Raw genomic sequence first — 22031 nt, forward strand, 5'->3', positions numbered from 1 at the left:
TTGGTTTTTAAAATGAATCCAGGTTTTTCTAGACATGACGGAATAAAAATGGCAGACAAAAGGTTTAAAAATAAGGTTTTTATAAGATTTTCATTTTTCCACAGGTGACAAAAAAAGAATAAATAACTTAATATCTACAAAGAACTATTAACAGATTTTTTTGTACATCATTTACAGTTTTACATGTTTTTGTATCAACATTTTTTTACATTTTTAGACTTTTTTTTGTGACACTCGGTCAACATTATTTAGTTCCATATAACATTCTCTTCCAAACAGTTTCGAAACACCAACAATATTTGAAGCTACATCTAAAATTGGCAACTTTAAATTGAAAGCCGAGCCATACATACACACATCCACACGTTAACATGTTTTTATCTGAACACCCTGTGGCGTCGAGTTTTTTTGAATCTCACTGAAAAATTGCTGTAAACCCGGTGATTCACTTAAAATATCTTAAGAAAAACTAAATGTGCAAATTAAAGTTCTTGACTACAGAGAATCAGAGCAGCCGCAGCTGAACAGTTTTTATCTGGAGACCACAGTGGTAATCTCAAGAAATGACAAGTGATGCTTCAATTGAAATCCTAAAAATACGACATGTTGACCACTGTGGCCACTCTGAGCCTCTGCACATCAGGAAAACTCACTATTTTTAATAAAAACAGTCTTAGATTAATAACAGTCAAAAAACAACATGAAATAAACATGTTTTTGGCAAACAATCTTCTAGTAAGTGAGAACTGTTTCCGGTGTGATCTGACAACCCGGCACTGAGAAGATTTCTGTCCGACTGCAGCTTTTGCTGGCACAGCAGCACTGAGTGGACCGGAGTTGATCTGCCAAATGTCAACCTGTGTAACCCTAAAATCACGACCTGGAATGTGACATCTTAACATATACGTCTACAAACAAAAACTATCAGGAAGAGTCTTGAACTGCTCAGCTGCCAGTTGTTGTGCGGTTCTCCAGCAGCACCGGAGCTTATTCAACAATAAATTAAATACGTCAGGGTAAAGGAGGGAGGGAGGGGCTTCAGGCAAGGAGGTGTTGGCCGTGTTTTTGGCGGCGGAGGTGCAGAGGGAAGAAGGGCCCTTCAGCGTCACTGCCCAGGGAACTGCTGAGGGACTCTTCACCTGAACTCATCACGTCCTCACATGAATCCTCACTGTAAACACAAGGAGAAACACTGTGAGAACAGTCATACAGCTCGTTCAATAAACACGTAGGTTAAAATAGCTATTTAAAAAAAAAAAGTGGATTTACTGACAAGGAAAAGGAGCTTTACTTTGCCCACTGAGGATTTTATTCTTAAGCTCATGAAAAATGAAAGAAAACGTGTCAGCTGATGTCACGTTCTGACTTGTGTGTGAGTCAGCTGACTGAACATCTGCTGATTGTCAGCTGAAGGTTTTGGCTGTGGACTGCAAGTGTTTAAACTGAAGGCTGGTCATCAGGTTTGTGGTTTTCGTTGGTCTTGGACTTATTAGCTGCTCTGTGGGTAAATGTATGTTTGGTTCCTTCTTTCTCTGTTTACATGCTGACTGAGGGAAAAAAAAAAACCTCTACATGAGTTCCATGTTTCATAAAGGCGAGGCCTCATGGCGTCATGGAAACGTCTGTCAGTAGGGTGGGACGTGACGAGTGGCTTGCAAGCAGCTGAAGATAATAGATAGGCTGAACTCTCTGAACACTGTGTGTCGTGTTGTTACAACACAACAGACACTTGTGTGTTGACGCACAGCTGGTTGCCTTAGAGGAGTGTTACAACACACAGTACAGCATTAAAAAAACCTTTCATCTCTAGACTTAGAAATACACACACGCTGGTTCTGTTGGTAATTTTTTTGTTCCCTTCTGTGAAACTAACTGTATTACACAGGTGTGTTAAGACATACTGTTACTGTGTTATGCAGTGTTGTGTTGCCATACACAGGGAACATTTAGTGTGTGTGATGACACACAAGGTGTGTCTGGTTCCTTTTTAATTCAGATACCTATGCTGATATTAGGAGTGTTTGGTATGTTCCAGGTGTTTTCCTGCTGTGAGCTGTCGCATGGTGTCTGCATCACAAGTCAACTGAATGTGAAACTTTACTATTGAGGTCAACAACTCAGAATCTGACATAGCTAGCATGTTGCTCTGGTGTGTTTTGGAGCTCTGACCTTTCGCTCTCGTCCCAGCAGCCCTCAGGAATGGTGGGCAGCTCAGGGATGCTGCGGTAGCTGTGCAGGTTCTGGGCAGTTCGCCGCGACACGATCCACTGCAGCTTCCTGTGGTTCGGTTTGCTGCATTCAGGGGAGGCGTAGTCTGACAGACACTGAGCCACACGCCCGCTCCACAGCAGCAGCTCGCTGTCCGCAATCTGAAACCAAACAACACAGCGGTGTAGTTTAGCTGTTCTGGCCTTTTGCCCGCACCTTAACTGACACCAGTCTATTTAAAATAATCCAGTTACTTAAGAGTAAGATGGCCTCCAAAAGTCAGACTAGAGGTAGAAACATGGATTCTTTTTCCAGGTCAAGGGGTCAACAGAAACCAGGTTAAACAGCTTCTGCAGGTTTGTGCTGAATCCCAATCAGCTGGTCATTAAACACCTTCAAGTGTTTGTAAGTGGAAAGACAAATATCCAGAAGACCGAAAGTATCTCTTTAGCAGCAACATACCAACGTCTACAGTCACAGTGCAGTTTTTAAAAATATGTCACTACTGCTCCCAACTGACAGGAAGGCACAACAGAAATGTGTAAACAAGCAGAAGACTTTGAGTAAAATAAACAAAACACATGAATTCAATTGTAGTCCAGCCACAACAAACCAGAAAACACCATATTACATAACCACAGGCGTCGACAGAAATGATGTTTTGAGACTGGCTAAGAATAAATAAACTCCCTCCCACTGCTGCTGCTACTGAGGATATGATTACACATCCATTCAGCACTGTGCTCCCTCCACTCAGCCAAACAGAATCTCATCTAGAGTTTGAGCCTGCATACAGCCTGCAGGCTAATAAAATAGTTTGTCATGTTAATGTTTGTGGAGTTAGCGTTTTCTTGTTTGCAGCTGATCCAGAGAATTGTTAGCTCAGACCAACACTTTCGTTTTACTTTCAGAAGCCACTCTAGTGCTGTAAGCAGCTCATCTGTGTTGTTGCTGCCTCTGTTTTACATTTGGTTTCTACTTTGCCTTCCTGCATGAGCTCTTGTGTAATAAAAACAGAGTGTGCTGCTTACCTTCAGGTGTCTCTGAATGTGATAGGCTATTTCCAACATGTCCTCTGACTGAATGGCTTCAATCTCCTGCCTCAGGAGAGAAAAGGCTAGGACGGACGGCTGGGTGGGCAAACAAAGACACAGAAACAGTGTTTATGTCAAATTGACAGTTATGTAACAATACTAATTTCTGAGTGAGTCAACTGCAGAGCCAGTGTAATCCAGTCTGACCTTCCACCACAGTAGTGAATTCCTACCTTTGCTTTAGAGAAGGAGATTCGGCATAGACAGGCTTTGAGCTGAGCCTCCAGCTTCTCCAGGCTGAGAGTTTCCTTCCTGTTAACACACATAAATCATTGTTAGGGGGTTCAGGTTATTGATAGTTCCCAGACAAAAATCTACTTTTAAAACTTTATGAGAATAAAGACCAAAGACTAAAGAAAAAGAAGACATGTTAAATCAACTGTAAAATAAAAAAAATAAAACTGATGTGAACTGTGTGTGTGTTGTAGAATCTTGAAGTACAGTTCAACCCAGCTGATTAAAAACATATGCCGGGGTTATGTAAGTGTAAGGTGTCGGTGCCAGCAGCTGACTACAAATCTTATCAGTGCACTTCAGTCAGACACTGGAGTCAGCTAATATTTTACTGCTGCCCTACATTAGATAGAGATGCTGTTTTAAACAGGCTGTGGTGTGGAGAGGCTAGGTCACTCAAATCATCAAATGTGAACTCCGGTATTTAATTCCGTTCCGTTCAAGTTCAAAAATGTATAAAAAAATAAACTGAATTATGCAACAGGTTTCAAGAATCTCAGTGTGTCTCACCTGGCTGTGGAGTGTGAAAGTGTGATCTGGTGGTACAAATGCAGAAATGTTAAGGCAGTGATGGCTTTAGACTTGAAATTGAGTTTCTCTGTGATGATCTTCTCCATGCGGCCAAGGTCAGACACGGTGAACCTGCACTGTCCTATACGGATGAGCTCATCGGTGGGCGTTAGGTTGCACTCCTCCTCTGTCACTTTGGCCGCCATGTGAAGGCAGCTGAGGCTGACACAGGACAGGTGCTTCTGCTGGATCTGAAAGGGCAGGTGGGGGCATGAGGTGAGCTTTTACAGCTTGCATTAGCAGCCAAAATGTATAACCACACACACTGCTAAAACTAAAGTGTCCTGTGTCTGTTCCTGTCAGATGTAAGCATCTCATACCCTCATCATGGCCAGGAATCTGTCCAGGAGGTTAACAGCCAGGACGAATGTCTGCGTGCTGTAACCAAAGAAGCTGGTTAAACTCCACAGGTCCTCCGCTTTGGCATCTCTGCACTTAGCCGAGATTCGACTGTCATCCTGGAAAAAATGATGTGTTGTTTATTAACCTAGTTTATCTGTCACAACCCTGATAAGTTACATTTTGATTTTTAAAGAAGTGAAATTGACCCATTCACAGAATCCATTGTGGATCAGTACTGCCTACCTGTGCCGTGGATTCGATGAGGCTGAGTCCGGTCTCTTTAGGGAGATAATAAACTTCCTGCTCGTAATTCATCCGCAGCTCCTTCATCAGCTTGAAGGCGTCCATGTCTCAGCTGGCACTGGTAGAAGTGATGGCTTGTTTTTACTACAGTATTTTCACTGCAAAACAGGAACACGCCAAGATTAATCTTCAAATGTAAATGAGTGCTCATATAAGAATGTTCTCTGATCTTACTGTTCTAAAAGATTTGAGATTGTAATGTATTTTTAAGGGGCTTTTATTTTTAACTCTAGTCTTCATTTTATGTGAGTATTAATTTCTAGATATTTCAGAGACAGAAAATATCATTTTTGTCTATGTTTTACCTGCCTATATGTGTCCATGTTTGATTTTTCTTTCCTATTTTATATTTTCCTGTATACTATTGTACTGTAAATAAATCCTCGGCCTACATTTTGCTCTCGGTCCTAAAAGGGGCCACAGCTCAGAGTCCAGCCCACTTCCCTCAGCTGAGCTCCAGTGTCAGATTTCCTCTGGTTAACGCCTTCTGTCCTCTGACCGAAAAACAACTGCTTTTCCAAGGTTCTGTCTGTTAATAGACAACCTACAGTACATAGAAACACAAATCGATCGACTGGAAATTTACATTTTTATCGTTTTAGTTGATGGTAACCAAGGAGCTAACGTTAACCGCAGCTAAGCTAGCTAAGGTTTAAATCCTGTTCGGAGCGGGGGAGGGGCTGGTCTTTTCTGTCATCGAACGTTAAAAAACTATGAATTTGTCCCAAACAACACTGTTATCGATACAAAATTCATGTTTTACAGATTATGTCACAGTATATTTGCAAATGACCGAACAAAACATGCTTATGATGATCTCTCGTGAATTTAACGTTTATCAAAAGGTCTGCTTTGGATACGAGTGGATAGGAGCCAGGGGATACCAACAACAACACAGCAGGACAAAAACATCTTTGCCTACACCGTCAGGAAGAAATCTGAAGTAAAGTGTAAATATAAAATGAGAAAAACAGATTCTTACTGATTTTAAACAACGCCGGGAAAAGGCAACCCTCTGTATGTTAACTGTTGGTTAACGCTAACTACCACTATTTCCTTACAAACTAGAAATACACTTGAATATCATTTCAGTCGTTCTTGTACGAATTCTGTGGACATTTTGTGATGGAAATATGTCGCAAAATAAGAAGAAACACACTTTCCAGAACCTTTAGCTTTTGTTAATTAATATTATAGCTAGCTGAATCAACGTCCAACTGTGGGACATTCACTTTCAGTCGCTTATTTCTTTCTCTTTCGAGTTAATATTAACCTAACATAAAGCTAGAAGACGGCTAGTTTGTGTAGTGTACGTGAAGTTATCATTCTAAAAGCATTTTAAAGTCCACTCTACCTGTTATTGTGAGTTAAATCCACATATCTCGTCTTGCTGCTGTCGCTGTAACGCTAGCTTTTCTCCGTCCCGTCTTCTTTCTCTTTTTCTCTTTTGTTGATGTTCATTACGCTCACGCCCACAAACCGACGTCACAAGCCAGCAACCAATCAAATGCTTTAATTCAAGAATAGCGATCATCTCCTTTCAGGCGTAACTGCACAAAATCAAGTCTAATCAGCTGTTTATTTGTCGCCTTAACTCGATTTATAACAATCTCGTCAAGGTGTTTGTACTTAATATCGACAATCAATCTTTAATCCACCGAGAAATGTCACAGGAATCGAAATACAGCCCATATGTTACGTGAGACGAGGGCTTTGGATTGATGTGTCCGTTATCCAATCAGCATGTAGCACTTTGATACGTTCAAATAGTCCGCCCAAAATGAGATCCTTTGATTGGTTGATGGCTGTACAATGTCCTGACGCAATCTTAGCATTACGTAGTGCTCTTTGACAGCGTCTTATTGATTGTCCACAACAAAATATTTCTTACAAGTCAAATAACTGTAAATGTCTGTAAAATAGTTCTCAGTTTGACAATGGGATTGTTATAGCACTAACAACATAGAGACATAAATATAGTCAAATAAATCGAAAGTTTAAAAGTGGTTAGACAACGATCAGTGTTCAGAATAAGGCAATGTCCACTAAAAAGGCTCAGGAACTCAATAGATTTATGATAAACAAAGCCTGTTATTTTCACTTAAGGAAATGAAAGGAAAATAATTCCTTCCAAGCTTTAACTGCTGGTGTAGTGGCCAAAAAAGTCAGCAAATACGTCAGGATTTTCTTTAGTTCTGCTTCGGTGTGGAACCACATCCCCAAACGTACTCATGAATCACATTTCCTTGTCATACTTCGTAGTCATGTTTCAGAAAATAACATGATTTTGCAAACTAATCATGACCATCCAATCATCAATCAGTCTGTCTGGTTCACAGAAAAGCCCATTTTACCACATACGGGTCATTCCTTAGACAAATGCTTACAAGCTCCCACAGCTAGGGAGCTAGATATTCGCAGAAAGTGATGGTAGGTATTTCCCAGAAATCCAAAAGGAAGGATCCTGTTGTAGAAAAACTGTTGTAAAAAAACCTCCTGATAACCCAAGTGCAAGTGTATTATTAGTATTATCCTTTGGGTGAGTGAATTTGAGTGAATGCACTTGAAATTAAATGATCTACATAAATACATTTTCCTTCTTTTGTCATTTTGCCCAGCTCTTGATCTCTTTTATGTGCTAAATACTGTGTTATTGCTTACATATTATGAGGATAGCCCACAAAATAAACTTGTCGGGTAATAAAGACATCACCAAATATGATATGCATCACTATACATTAACGATCGAGTTACACTGACAGTACGGAGAAAATATCTTCAATATTCCTGTTTCAGTATTAAGTAGAAGTATTGACATGGATTTGTTTTGTCCTCCTGTGATGCCCGGAGGTGGGCGGAGCCTCTGCTCTTCTCTCTTCCCCGAGTCCCCTCCTCGGAAGTAGACGTCTGTCTATATTCCGTTCTTTTATTTTTATATATTTTTTACAGTCCCTTTCCCCCAACACTTAGCCCAGATGGACGACTAAAGAGAAAAACGGGTAACCGATTTCACCCCTTCCATTTATCCTTGAATTGAGAGGACCGGATGAAATCCAACTGTGGTTTTCTCCGCTTTGCAGGGGAGGTAAGACTTGGTGCGCCGTCTACTTGCTGGGTCTGAGTCAGCCATTTAAATACCCTACTGTGTAGCTAGCCCTGTCGTCGCTGTAAAGGCAGTGAAACTCCTTTTTTGTGATAAAACCCGAGGGTGTAGATCAACGTTATAAACAAATATTGGTTAAAACACGTATAAAGTTCGTCTCACAGTTAACGTTAGCGAGTTGCTAGCTACGCTGTAGGGACAACAGACTGTCTGACTAATGCTAGCTCCGTTCCAGGGAATAGTCTTATCCCCGGTCATAAAGGAAGGAAATGTTAGGTAAGACACCTGCTTTTCCTAAACCAGGTGTTTCCCAAATAAGCGGGGCCCTCCGGAGTAGGTTCACACCAACGTTAATTCACCATAAAATTAAGCTTTAACGTTTCACTGGATCGATTTGATCATAGCCAGCTAGAAGTAATCTATTATGTCAGTATCGTAACTATTATACAATTTTATACTCAACGATGTTACATGTTAAGTTTTGGCTTAACATACAAATCTTTATGATTTGCTCTAGGATTCTCCTGGATTCTAGTACATGTAATGTTATATTCCAGTATCAACATTAATCATACTGTAATACGTTTCCTGGGAAATCTATTGAAAACTGGTATTAGCTAAAATAAGGATTGTTTTGCACTATTCTCCATCCAATATACCCAGTGACATTAAAGGGATAGTAACTATATATTAACTGGGAGATTGAAATGAACACATATGGTACATCATCTGTAGTGTCATGAACCTATAAATGTAAATTAAGGTCACATGTTCTGATAGATCAGATTGGGTGGAGTATGTCATGCTCTGATGTGCCGTGTCACTGTGCAGGTAGCTGTATCCAGTGGGGAGGTAGGCTCAACCAGGGGAGGTAAGGATGAAGTTCACCGAACCCTGGGGACGCCAGAGGCTGTCTTTTCTTCTGGAAAAGGCCGCCTCTAGGGAAGCCAAGATGTGGAAGGTCTACGTGCAAAAGAAGCCCTCCTCACAGGTGAGCATTATCTTCTAAGTGCCTCCATTCACTAGAAAATAAGCAGATTCACTGGTTGAAAAGACATCTCAACACTGACTTAATTCATTTTAGAGCTCCAGTAAGGGACAATATTTGTACCACAGCTACATCCATACTGTTTGACTCATTAGTCCCATATGTTTTTCTAAAGATTAATCCCATAGCTGGTTACATTTGTTAGCTTGCATGTGCAAGTTTCTTCTTGAAATGGGCAAACTAAATCCGAACAAATTTAACAGAAATAAAATAGGATGATACAGGACAGAGGTGTAAAAAAAAATGTGAGAGGAGGGGAGAATTTTAACATAGCAGAAAGCTCTAAATATGAAAAATGGATGAATGCCATAGATTCTCATAAATCACTTGTACATGCCACTTAAGAACTAGTCTGTTGACTCACTGTGTAAGATTCCATGATACAGACATTTTATATCATCACGTATTTCAAAAAAATTCAGCTGGTCTCACCCAGTTTACACGTCTCAAGTGTTCATGTGTTCAGGTTTCATCACATCCTCGGCTTGTCTCACCCGGTTGACACCCACTTCCTCACATGATGTCAGATACCTGTGAAATTACATCAGACTGTTTGTCACTTCAGCTCTTTTAATTTCACTGATTAAGGACATACATGAATGTGCTTTTGTCTGCACTAACATCTTTTCTTTGACTGTATGGATATGGATATCTAAATGGTACATCAAGTTGTAGCTGAAGACACCTACAGTGGCAAGAAAAGGTTTCTCAAAAAGCTCACATCAGCGGATACTGCTTATGAAGAGCACACTGATATTGTGTGGGAGTTTTTAAGCGAAGGTGGTTTCAAACCACACCTCCAGTCTCATTTCATTGATTGAACTCCAGGTTCGCTAACTCCTAATAGCATCAGTAACCCACCTTCACATTCTATATTGGGTTTGTTCACTAAAGACATGAAATATTGTAACAGTGTCTTATGAGCTCTGAAATAATGTGTTGGGTAATATTTGTGGCATTGATGAAGATCAGATCACATTTCATGACCAGTTTCATGAGCAAGCAAATAGGTTTTGTCATGTTTGCCCCTGCTAACATTTCTAGTGTGTAATAATATTAATAGAATCTTCTAGATGAGGTCACATTACATTGTTGATCAAGTCCAGGAATCAAATCTAGTTTTTTTTTTTTTCTGCACACACACACACACAAACACTGTGCAGTTTTCCCAGAGCCGCACTATGGCACTGTTTCTGCTGTGCATAAACCCACTCACTCATTCAGAAGAATGAGAAGGGCTGCTTTTGAAGGTAGTGTATGTAGAATATCAAGAAAATCAAACTTTATTTTGTTTGTCACAGCACAGATGTAAGAACAAAAAATGTGTTGTTGTTGTTGGTGTTAAGCACTTCAACATTCTTTAAATCTCCTTAGATCTCTGTGTTTATTGTGTGTTCACAATCTTCTCCTGTGTTTGGTTTGTTTTAATACTCAAAGCCAGTCTAACAGCATTTAATGGAATTAGCAGAGGGTTAATCCAGATCTGTTGCTGTTGAGTCATTGCTGCATGCTAATGACTCTCCAGGTTAATCTGACCAGCCCAAAACACAGTAAACCTCCTGTTGTTGATCGGTTGATGCCTTGCTTTTCGTCTGTAACCAGGTTAGCTAAAAAGGGAAACAACTGTTCTCTATTCATGAACTGCAGTTTATTCCCTCTTCAGTACACTCATTGGCTTAAAAATGTAAAAAGAGCCAAAATAATCATCAGAAATGTTGCAACTTAACAAAAATCTACCAGAATTAGCAACATGCTAATCTCAGAGAAAAACATATCCTCACATTCTTCACTTCAAACCTATCACAGAGCAATAAGATAAAAATAACCTCAGAAAAGACCATGACCTTAGATTCAAACTGACTCACAAGCCTGATGTGAGCCAATAAAGGCTCATGAGATATTGCATGATACTCAGACTCTGTCAGACTCTTCTTTGTCTTGTCAACGAGTCTGCCTGTTTGTAGTTTTTGTGTTGATAGTGAGGAGGCCATTAAATGGCAGTAAATGACAGTTACAGCGCTTATCAGTGCCTTTGGCCGGGTTTAGTAGGCACATAAACTGGTGTAAGAGTCATATGGACAACAGTAGTGTTGCTGTGTAAAATACCCTTCTGCAGGTTTAATGTGTGTCGTAGTTGAACTTAAAAGTCGACTCAGCTGGAGAATTGCTGAGCTCCATATTGGCGCTAGGCAGCGGAAATAACCAACTTGATCAACACTCCCCCTGTAAAGGTGGCAGACTCAGAAAGCCTTTTGGCATCTCTCTAGATGACGCTACTGAGCTCTGTCATGACAAGGCAGGGGTTAGATTCTTAGACAGATTTTGTCTTTGTCCCTCAGCAGTGATCACAGGCTGGAACCAGGCCTGTTGATGTTACTGTGTCCCGCTAAGTGCGCAGAGTCTAAGCAGTGTCTAGTTGCAGATTAGCTGGCTGACATGGTCAGTTGTACTCTGACTTTTGACCCCTGCTGCTGCTCCAGTGCTACACATTTCACAACCAGTGACCCCCTTTTTTTTAGGACAGAGATCCTGGTATACTGTCTTTATGTTGCTATGAATCTGATGAACCTGTATGAAAGGTGCTATAATATAAATAATGATCAATTAATATAGTTGCAGAAAAAATAATAGTATTGTGTGAAATTTCCTGGTTTTAACAACTGGTTGGCATAAAAAGGGAAGCACAAAACATCATCCCAACAGCCCAGTGGAGGGAACCTTGTGGTTTGAAACTCCTTTGTTGCCTCTGGAGAGGAAGATTAATTCCTAGGTTTATAAAGATAACCTACAGGATAGAAGCTGGTGATGCAGCAGGTCAACAACATTAGAGTAAATCTGCTATAGAATGGGTTCAGAGACACAAAAACTACCTATTGGAGTGGTCCAGTCAGAGCCCAGAGCCCCTCAACCCAGTAGAGAGGCTGTGGAATGACATGAAGAAAGACGTTTACACCAGACATCCTAAAGATATGTCAGAGCTGAAGAAGTTCTGTGAGAAAGAATGGTCCAAAGTTCCTCCTGGATATGTGTAGGTCTAATCAAAAGCTAAAGGAAGAACTTGCTTGATGTTGTTGCTGCCAAAGGTCGTTCAACCAGTTATTAAAAAATAGTTTCACTTACTTTTTCCATCATCACTTTATATGTTTACTGGCTCTGCTCAGTAAACACATGAAAGATCACGTGTTGACATTTATTATGACGGCTTCAGCAAACTAAGCCAGCTAAGTGCCACCTCAGAGGTCTGTGTGATATCTAGTATCAGTCATTTATTAGTATAAATTAAAGTTGTATGTTTAAGCTTTAGTCATGGTTCAGCATGGTCTTACTGTGTGGCCAGAAAATGGACACCATCACAACCAGACAAGTACTGGTACACAGATAAACACGTATCCAAGCCATATTCACCTGATTGATACCAGCCCACTTGAATGGGCGCTGAGATGACGTCTGTGGATTAACAGGGAAATGCTGCTGTTGAGTTTTTCAAATGTCAAATCTTAAATCTCCTGTTCACTCATTAAATTGGAGCAGCTGGTGGGAAAGTATGTTTTCTGTGATACAAGTAAACACACGTTTTTAAAAGTAGCCATCATCAAGAGTGTGTACTCTCAAGATGGGTATTAAAATCAAAATTTACTGACATCATCTTTTAGGTAGGTTGTAGTAATGTAATGTATCTCTTACTACTTTTGAAAGCTGCTTTCAAATAATTATTGTGGTAACTTTATTGAAAATGTTTTATTTTGCCATTATTATTTTGTTATTATTACTTTATAAAACATATAAAAGTAAAAAGTGGTGTAACTTTATAGACTTTTTGTGTATGTGTTGTGCCTCTGCAGGGGTTTAGCAACAACTAGCAGTGTACAACCATGGTCAGGTATCTCTGTTAGGTTTAGGGTAGAGTTCAGGGTACAACAGCTAATGGCTGAGAGGGCTTTAGTATTCACTACAGGGATTTTGTAACCTTTTAACAATTCTTTAGTCGGTGTATAGTAAGTCTATACGAGTTATAGAAGCGTGTTAAAGATTTCAGAACACAGCTGAATCGTATCAGTGTCCTGTTGAGCTCAGATAACAGTGTTGACCAACATTATGTTTTAAGGTGGATTTTGGTTGAGGTTAAAAACCAAACTCAACATGTTGAGTCTGAAAACCAGAACATAGTACATGTGATTAAAACCTTTGAATGCAGTATGTTGTTATTGATGTCATTAGGTAGAAACGTGTGGGAAGGAAACATCAGCTGGTGAATTGTTTGAGTTGTGAGAAGAATGAATGGAATTCCAGGAATGTTTTTGAAGCTGATTTGGTGGCAGGCTTGGCCTGAGATGGTTTCAGGTTCTGTTCATGTCTTAAAAACATGTCAGTCAAAAATCTGGTGATTCATTTGGTACAGTAAACCCTACCTAAACCTGTGTGTCAGGGCTTACTGTACTGTCTTTATAACATGGTCTCTGTGTGTCCAGTATAATCATTTTAACACTGGTGAGACTTTTCCATTAAGGTTTTTGTTTCTGTTTTATGAGTCAGCAGAGGGATTAGTAAGTATGATGTTTTTTTTATGTCCACTAAACGTGGAAATATTTCAGTGGTCAGTACAAATATCACCAAGGTAAGACGATGATGCTGACACTGTTGTTGTTGTTTGTTTTGTTTTTTTTTGTTGTCTGTAGGATACAGACATCTCCCCAGCCCAGCGGGATGAGGCCGTGCGCTGGTTGACAGAGCTCCACAGCAAACTACACCTGTACCCAGAGACCCTGGTGTTAGCTGTTAGCATCCTGGACCGCTTCCTTGCACCCATCAAGGTAAAAGAATCCTAGCAGTGCTACAGTAGTACAGCTGTTACAGTGAGCACTGCTCTGCCAAGTGGAGCTGCTTCGGTTGATCATTACTCAGGCTATCATTTGCTCTTCAAAGTTTACATTTGAAGAGAAACAACAAACCGACCCTCAGATCCATCAGACACTAGTTCATTGTTGCAGGGTGATTGGTCAAATATTCACAGAGATCACTGTTATGTCCTTGATACATTTGTCTTTGATTCTCGTTGCTGCACAGCTATGATGACAAGGCTTTTCTTCCAGTTGCCTCACAGCTGATGGTGGTGTTTACACAGGATCAGGAAGTGTCAGATCTGGACGTTCTGTTTCAGCAGGACGTCTCACACCACAGACAGGAAGTCTCTAGCTGAGGAATAAAATGTTCTAGGACTACAGATGCTAGACTCTGTGTATTTCTGTTAAGAAACACTGTGTGTGTGTGTGTGTGTGTGTGTGTGTGTGTGTGTGTGTGTGTGTGTGTGTGTGTGTGTGTGTGTGTGTGTGTGTGTGTGTGTGTGTGTGTGTGTGTGTTGTTCAGTTTCATTTTGATAAGGACATTTTGGCCTCACATCCTCTGAAGGTGTGTGTGTGTGTCAGTTTCATTTAGTACTTCTTGTGTGTGTGTGTGTGTGTGTTGTTCAGTTTCATTTTGATAAGGACATTTTGGCCTCACATCCTTGAGGTCTAACAAACCCTTTTTCAGATGTTTAGAAAACATTTGGGGACATGTGGTAGCACTCTGTTTCTGCACTGCTGGGGAATTACTGCCACCTGGAGATCAATGTTATGTGAAGCATCAATACAAAGAAACAGGGACCCACTCATTAATCCAAGTCTTGTTCATGAGCAGAGGTCATTCAACATAAGTGAAAGCATGTGGATGGATATGATTGTACAGAAAGATTAAAGAGTGACAGTAACACAGTAGTTTTCATCTGCCAACTATGATACAAGTTCTACATGTAATAGTATAACATGTAGAATAGTAACACACTTTTGTAAAACTGACATAAACATGTTGCTTCTTACTCTTCAGGCCCGTCCAAAGTACCTGCGCTGCATTGCCATTGCCTGCTTCTTCCTGGCAGCCAAGACGTGTGAGGAGGATGAGGTGAACACGAATAACACAATACACACACAGTATGAACACACAGTCAGAGAAGAGATGTTAAGATGTAACAAGTGTGCGCGTGTGTGTGTATGTCAGTGTGTGCCCTCTCTGAAGGAGCTGGCTGCCTCCAGCAGCTGTGGTTGTTCTCCCTCAGAGATCCGGAGGATGGAGAGGATCATCCTGGACAAACTCGACTGGGATCTGCACACTGCCACAGCGCTGGACTTCCTGCACATTGTACTTAACACACATGCACACCCTCGCTGTGTCTGACATGATCTGGGCTAAAACTTAACTCTTTAAAAGTGCGTTAGACAATGTTTTTGTTAAATGATTATCAGCAGATGATTAGATCACACGTCAGTCCAGAGAGCTGTTTGTGTTTGTAGATTTCAACTAGTCAGATCAGAATGAGTCACAGCTGTCATATCAATTTGTGAAATCAAAATATAAACTCAAAACATGATTGTGAAACTATACATTTCCTAGTAACCACGTCTACGTATGCGGTATCAGCAAATAAAAAGCTTTAGTAGCAAGGCTGTTCTCATTTTACTTATTTGAAACATAGTGGACTAACAGTAGGAGCAGCTGTAGTACAGCCCACTCAAAATAATTGCAGATTGGGCTCTGAATGCTTTCAAAACACAAGTGACCTACACTAGCTGCTGCTGGCGGGCTGCTGAGGCTACAGCTTTTGTGTGGACATGGTACTATTTCATCACCTTCAGTAACTCCAGAAAACTTTGTGATTTAAGACTTTTTCTGTTTAAAAACAATGTGCTTGACACATCAGCCAGCTTTGTTCTTAAGTCTAGTTATTACAGAAATTCTCCCTCCATGTTTTATCAGGACATCAGATTCAGCAGTGTCACCTGTGTTCTGTCAGCAGTTTGTTTTATGGATTGTGTTTTCTCAATCCTGATCATTTTTCAGTGTTAACCACGGCTATTTTTGACTCCCAAAAATGGTCAAATATTTAGAAGAAACCATCTGTTGTTGATTTTTTTCCCCATCAGCATCTTCTGTTTCTTCCCCTTCCATCTCCCGTAGTTCCATGCAATGGTGATGTCATGTCGTTCAGGGCTTTTGGACTCCATGTTGGGACTGAACCGCTCTCAGCACCTTGCCCTGCTCACACAGCGACTCTACCACTGTCTGGCTGACCACACGCTCATACAGGTATACACACAAACTCTCACTTTAACTTACACAGTAGAAAGCTCAGCTCTGTGGTTGTATTTGTTTTTAGTTCATTCATTTTAATTAATTATTGGTTTGTCTCTTGTTTGTTCCTGTAGCTGAGAGGATCCATGCTGGCTTTGGCCCTCATCACCCTGGAGCTGGAGACCTGCTGCCCTGACTGGCTAGCTCTTACCATCGAGCTGCTTAGGAAGGCGCAGGTACTAGACTGAGCCTCTGTCCTCGTTATTCTGCAGAAGGCTCTTACTGAGCTTCTGCAGAATACCAGTAAAAAGGAAAGAAAAGGGAAACTCCTGACAAGTTTAATTTACTTCCTCAAAATCTATGGTCTGTTATTTGTGGACATTTAAAAATACAGAACAATACATCATTAACAACACCCTCATCTGCTGGGGATTTCCTTTAGAATAAAGTTGAAACTGACCCAACTCCAACTAAAACTCTCTGTGGAAGCCGAAACAAATAGTAATTACATTCTCTCATTTTTTACCTACAGACATACTCAGTTTACACGTGACTGACTTTTGTAGGAGTAGTTCTGCAGAAGAAAAAAACAATAAATTCAGAACAGAGGAAACCAAGGGTGAGGGACAGCCAGCAGAGAGCGCTACACATGTAGCCTAAGTGCAACATCACTTGTCACTACACCAAGTTATTAAAGTATTTCTCTCCAGGGACCATTACTTCCACCACGGAGGTAGAGATAGAAAACCCAAGCAGAGGAACTAATTTGTCTGTTTTGAACATAACAAACAGAACAAAAACATCATGAAGTCTCTTTGTGGTGACTCACCTCTGACCAGAAACCTTCTCTCTGCTGGTTCCTGTTGAAATCTAGACCATTCATATTGTGGCTGTAGTAAACAATGAAGCCTCTAGGGGGCAGACCTAGAAATAGAAATGTATTTTCTCCACTATATGCCTACTGTTGTCATTCATTCCATGATTGTCTCCTTAATCTTTTCCTCCTCTTCTCTGACTCTCAGATCGACAGCTCCGAGCTGATCAGGAGTCGAGAGCTAGTGGCTCGTAGTCTGTCCACACCGAGAGCTTCCCTGCCTCCTAACACTGTCTACATCTACCAACCCCTGCAAAGCCAAACCACGCTGCAGCCTCCAGCCCAGGACCCCACACTCCCCTGCTGCACATCGAGTACGTTTAAAGAAGAACACCAAATTTATATTTATGACTTGGGGGAGTTGCAATGCATATGTGGGGGAAAAAAAACACATAAAGCCAAACATGTCGCAATTTCAGATAGAACTTTTGGGAATCAAGTTGCATTGTGGGTGATGTGTGTCACGTTTTTAGAGGCAGAAGAACCCAAGACAAAGAGAGAGAGACAAATACTAACTTTTATTGGAGAAATTTCACTTGTCACTACACCAAGTTATTAAAGTATTTCTCTCCAGGGACCATTACTTCCACCACGGAGTCTTCCAGGGACCATGACCCCCTCATCACCTCACCTGCCCAGCCACAGACACCTGCTGGGGAGGTGGAGGAGGGGAGCCAGCCTGTGAGCGCTGTCTACTCATTCACTGACAGCAGCATCCCTGCTCTGCTCTCCCCAACTAAACGCATCCACCATCTGAACCACTTGCAGAGGGTCACACTGCGCTGCAAGGCTTCCACCAAGCGCAAGGTAATTGCTTCAGGTTCAGTTTGCTTCAGGTAGGAAAGTAATCGACACATCTGTCGCGTTTCAGCCTTTCAAATGTAAATGTTTCCTACTTTTCTTAGTTTTAATGGACCATTTGCTGCCACCTTATAGACCAAGTGATTAATTAAGAATGTAGTTGATTATGAAAATAATCGATACATGCAGCCACAGTATAACTGTGTGTGTGTGTGTGTCTGTGTTCGTTCAGGTGGAGGAGATGGAGGTGGACGACTTCTTTGATGGCATTAAACGCCTCTACAACGAAGATGTCACCACCACCGTCACCGTTCAGGAGGGGGCCACACCTGCGATGGGGACGATAACAAAAGCGGGAGAAGGAGGAGCAGCAGCAGGAGGAGGTCTAAGTGTGTGCAGCGTCCTGTTGTCCCAACAGGAAGGCAGGACCTCCCCCTGCCCTCCTCTGCAGCCAGTCAGCACCTCCTAGAGACCAAACAGGAAGCTGCTTACCAAAACCACTGCAACACAGACATCGACTTCCTGTTCCTCTTTCAGATTATAACTCTCCAGTCAAACCGTGACACTTCTTGTGGCAACTGTGATGGGATCCCTCATACATAGACAGCGAAGTCAGAGAAAGACTTTGGTCACTATTCCTAGTTACATAAAAGAGCAAAATATAGGCAGCTCCTCAGAAACATTGTCCATCACCGTTGCTTCAGAAATGTGTCGCTGGTTTTAATCAGACATTCAGTAAAGAAGAAAATACTGATACCACACAAACAGCTCAGTGAAACAGGCGATGTCAGTGGTTAAGATGGTTTTGGTTCCAGTTCAAACGACCCCAGCATGACCCCGAGCTGTTCAGCCGTCCTGAGGTCAGTTCCCATCATCCCCTGCAGCTGGAACACAGAGCCCAAAAAAAAATTCAAACATTCAAAATCTAAAAACCTGCTGCTGCTACTATGTTATTAATGATACTTGTTGAAATCAAACAAGAAAAGGTTTAAAAAAAATAATAAATAGAAAAAGCTGCCTTCAAAAAAACCTAGAATTCATTCTTTCTAAGTGTCTCGCTCTGTCCTGTTGTGAAAGGTTTTTGCAAACGTTTGTCACCTTATATTTGTTACTTACACTCTAAACTCTTTTCTTTTACTGAACATATTTGTTTTAGTCTTCTTACTTTTCCTCCTCGATCTGCATGTTTTCCTCTCTATTTATAACTTATTATAAACTCCTAATTTAATGTATGAATGTTTCTCTACTGATGATTATCTGTAGTACTTGCCCAGAATGAAGAAGAAAGTTGTTTTTTTGTTTTGTGAAGTGCAATTTGATCCTTGATAAAATGCTAATATAAAAATGAATCCCTGTTAGTTTCCCTTCTCTCAGCTACCTGTGAGATCGCGAATGAACACCTCTGGTTGTTTTACTCACTTACAAAAAGTTATAATGAGTTATTGGACAAATAAGTAGTTACTACTGAAACTGTGAAGGTGGAGTAAACCCCACCCACAGAGCTTGTTGTCCAATCAGGGTCCTGTTTGTTTTTAACCCTAGTTTGACTAATCCAGAATAAAATAATCCTGTTGATTCTAAACTAGCTAACTTGGTATATTGACACCAGTAAATCTTGCTGATTTCTCCATTCCCTACCTACATGTTCTCACCTAAAATGAAGTCTTGGTCATGAGGATGTATTGCTATGACAGTACAATAGCCAAATTAAATCCCCAAATTAAAAAATGTGACTGTGCAGTCAATATAATGTTATTGTCCTCATAAGAAGAACATGGCCCAGGTAAAACCACACTGCATGTGCTTTCTGTGTTTAAGCAACCAGAGAAAATTAAAGTTTTAGTTTAGAAATTCCTGTGTAATAAAACAACCCTGAGTTAAACATTATAATATTTAGCTAAGAGGCAAAATGTAGAAAAAGAAGAGTGACAATCTTGGCTTTGATTAAAAGAAAAGGCTGAAACAGCACGCTCTGATTTTATCTCTTGAAATTCTCTTTAAAATATTTGTACTCTTGCAAAAAGCTCTTTTGTTCCTGCTGTGGGAGCTGCTGGTGGCTGCTCCAGGTCCCTGAACTCACTGCGGCACCAATAAATAAAGAAATAAGAGTAAGATAACTGAAAGCCAGCTCTTTGTCTTTATTTTCACATGCACAAACATTCACGTTTGTCATTCTAGTCACATAGCTGATTCTTATCCAGTCTTGCTGACTTGAGTTCAGCAGACAAACACGAAACCAGTGGGATAATGATGTTAGACACAGCTTTACAAACCTGTATCAGAGTTAAAGATGATAGTAGGTTAAAAGAAAAGTGGTATATTCCCATGCACATGTGTACAAACTCAAAAGTGGTTGACTATAAATGTTGCACCACAATACAGACAAAAATAAGTTATTACAGACAGACTTGGCGTGGAACGAAAACAGCAGCTGGTAAATATGAAGCCGATTTTAATCACTGAATGCAATGATGGCTGCTTCACTCATAATAGTACAGTACATCAGCATTCAGTTCATGAGTTCAACAGATTTTTATCAGACTAAATCTACAAAGCGTAAAGCTGTGCGATGTAGGAATGATGTGTGACTGTAGTTGTCCTGTCACCAGCAGCCATAGAGAGATTTATTCCTAAAACTTTTCCAATGCACAACCCCATCTCCAAACGTCGTTGTACACCATAAAATATCTGCTCATTTTGAATTGGATCCAACACATTTCACAAAAGCTGGTACAGGAGTGAGAAAAGGTCATTTGAATTATTATATCATTAAAAGAAAATAAACATGGTTCACAAACGCAATTAAAACTCAACCATTAGATAAAGGCCGACATATACAAACTATACAAACACCATCTAGAAACACTGCTGCCTTATCTGAGCCCAGGCTTATTCAGAAAGGTCTGAGCAGAGATTAAAAACTGTCCTGGATGGGTTAGAGTATGAAAGTCCTGGATCAACATGTGCTGCCATTCAGGTGTCTTTTTCAGAGAGGGTCCTGCTTATTCCAGCAAGACAACGCTAAACCACATTGTACATGTGTTACTAACAGCGTGGCTCAGTAGGAGGAGGTGTTCAGGTGCAAATTACTGCATTCTGTTTCACAGCGTTGCAGCTGCTTTGGAAAACAGGGAAGTTAGTGTCTTCAGCTGACACAAAAAGCCTTTTTAACTCAAAGGTAGGTGTGGATTTTGCTTTTTGTCACGCACGCTGAAATCTCTTTAGGAAGAATCTCGTCACAGACGGTCCACGTGTCTTTTCAAAGACATTGAACGAGCATAAGCTGAACGTGGGCTCTGTGACTGTGGTGGCCTTCACAAACCAGTTTTCAGTTCTCGGCAGCGTCCAAACCACAGGGCTTATTCTCTAGGCTCTGTTGCTCTCACTCTTATAACCAGGATGTTCATCAGATCAAATAGTAGGACAATGGAGTTGAGAACACATTGTGTCTCTGTGCCAGTGATGTCTCCTGTGGACACTTATTTGCACTTTGCTTTGTTCCCAGGATCCTTGTTCCTGCCCTTTCTTCTTAAATCAGGCTCCAGGAGCCAGCTGCTGAGGATGTGTTGTGTGTCACAGAGCCCTGACGCTTGTTGTGTGTGTGAGACTGTCTGGGTGGAGCAGAGGTGAGGTCCGCCACTCTGTAAACTGGAACACCCGGCCAGTGTTCTTGGAAGTTATTAACGCTCGTCTCTTCACTTGCCAGTTGGATGCACTAAAGCCCACACGTTCTCCACTGTCCTTTCAGTTTTTCCTGTAGGTGTCTCTTCTGCTACAGTTTAGGACATTGGTGGTGTTGTGGTTATGCATCTTATTTAATTTCTAATAGAAATGTAGTAGTATTTGTGATTTAACAGTGGGAACACAGTAGTATCAACATTCAAACCACTGATTGGTAGTAGAGCCAGACCGTACAGTGTTATGTAACACACTACAGGTCGAGCTGGCTGTTTCAGAATGCACACAACAGGCCCACTGAGCTTGTTCAAACAAAAAGTCGACACACATAAAGAATGAAAACATGTCGGGCAACTTCTCCAGGCAGCTGGAACATGTTGCTACCAGTTTAAATGCACACAGTGAAAGAGACTTATTTCAAGTGTACCAAGTGGGCAGGTCTGCTGAATGACCTCCTGCTGCTGGTTCTGTTTTATTTTGGAGCAAATAATAAAAGTCTTGCAGATTTGAAAATGCAGGAGCCACTTTAGCTGGTGTTGGTGTGCAGCATCCATGATGCATTTACAATTATTTAAGTCATACAATGAAGCTTGGATGTTCTGGGACTTTCTGCTTCTTGGAGTAGCTCACCTGTGCTGTAGACTTCAGCTTTTTGTAATCAACAAGCTGCCA

General features: G+C 40.9%; 2 protein-coding genes across 3 annotated transcripts; one reads left to right on the forward strand and one right to left on the reverse strand.

Moving 5' to 3' along the window:
* Nucleotides 1–63: 63 nt before the first annotated feature.
* ccng2 (cyclin G2) lies at nucleotides 64–6212 on the reverse strand. Of its 2 annotated transcripts, none has more exons than XM_026340197.1 (8): nucleotides 6106–6212; nucleotides 4692–4849; nucleotides 4427–4564; nucleotides 4047–4297; nucleotides 3476–3554; nucleotides 3240–3338; nucleotides 2170–2369; nucleotides 64–1171 (listed from the first exon to the last, which is right to left on the reverse strand). In XM_026340197.1, exons 2-8 carry the CDS (start codon nucleotides 4794–4796, stop codon nucleotides 1039–1041), a joined length of 1005 nt encoding a protein of 334 aa, XP_026195982.1. In that variant the 5' UTR covers nucleotides 4797–4849; nucleotides 6106–6212; the 3' UTR covers nucleotides 64–1038. The 2 variants fall into 2 exon arrangements, with proteins under 2 accessions (XP_026195982.1, XP_026195983.1); XM_026340198.1 differs by lacking the exon at nucleotides 6106–6212 and adding an exon at nucleotides 5144–5931.
* Nucleotides 6213–7613: 1401 nt separating this feature from the next.
* On the forward strand, nucleotides 7614–19804 carry ccni (cyclin I). The gene is made up of 10 exons (XM_026339647.1): nucleotides 7614–7836; nucleotides 8686–8845; nucleotides 13579–13713; nucleotides 14765–14839; nucleotides 14936–15076; nucleotides 15893–16021; nucleotides 16141–16242; nucleotides 17029–17194; nucleotides 17455–17687; nucleotides 17914–19804. The coding sequence occupies exons 2-10, from the start codon at nucleotides 8732–8734 to the stop codon at nucleotides 18148–18150; spliced, it is 1332 nt and encodes a 443-aa protein (XP_026195432.1). The 5' UTR covers nucleotides 7614–7836; nucleotides 8686–8731; the 3' UTR covers nucleotides 18151–19804.
* The last annotated feature ends 2227 nt before the right edge of the window (nucleotides 19805–22031 follow it).

Source organism: Anabas testudineus, chromosome 22 (assembly GCF_900324465.2).
Source record: "Anabas testudineus chromosome 22, fAnaTes1.2, whole genome shotgun sequence".
Lineage (NCBI taxonomy): Eukaryota > Metazoa > Chordata > Actinopteri > Anabantiformes > Anabantidae > Anabas > Anabas testudineus.

Bases quoted from the DNA above. Each gene is read 5' to 3' on its own strand.
- ccng2 (XM_026340197.1), bottom strand. From the start codon at position 4,796: ATGGACGCCTTCAAGCTGATGAAGGAGCTGCGGATGAATTACGAGCAG. The intron at 3,555-4,046 runs GTGAGACACACT...GTGTGTTAACAG, and splicing joins CTTTCACACTCCACAGCCAG to GAAGGAAACTCTCAGCCTGG. The intron at 1,172-2,169 runs GTCAGAGCTCCA...TTGTGTTTACAG, and splicing joins TGCTGGGACGAGAGCGAAAG to TGAGGATTCATGTGAGGACG.
- ccni (XM_026339647.1), top strand. From the start codon at position 8,732: ATGAAGTTCACCGAACCCTGGGGACGCCAGAGGCTGTCTTTTCTTCTG. The intron at 14,840-14,935 runs GTGAACACGAAT...TGTGTATGTCAG, and splicing joins AGACGTGTGAGGAGGATGAG to TGTGTGCCCTCTCTGAAGGA. The intron at 16,243-17,028 runs GTACTAGACTGA...TCTGACTCTCAG, and splicing joins AGCTGCTTAGGAAGGCGCAG to ATCGACAGCTCCGAGCTGAT.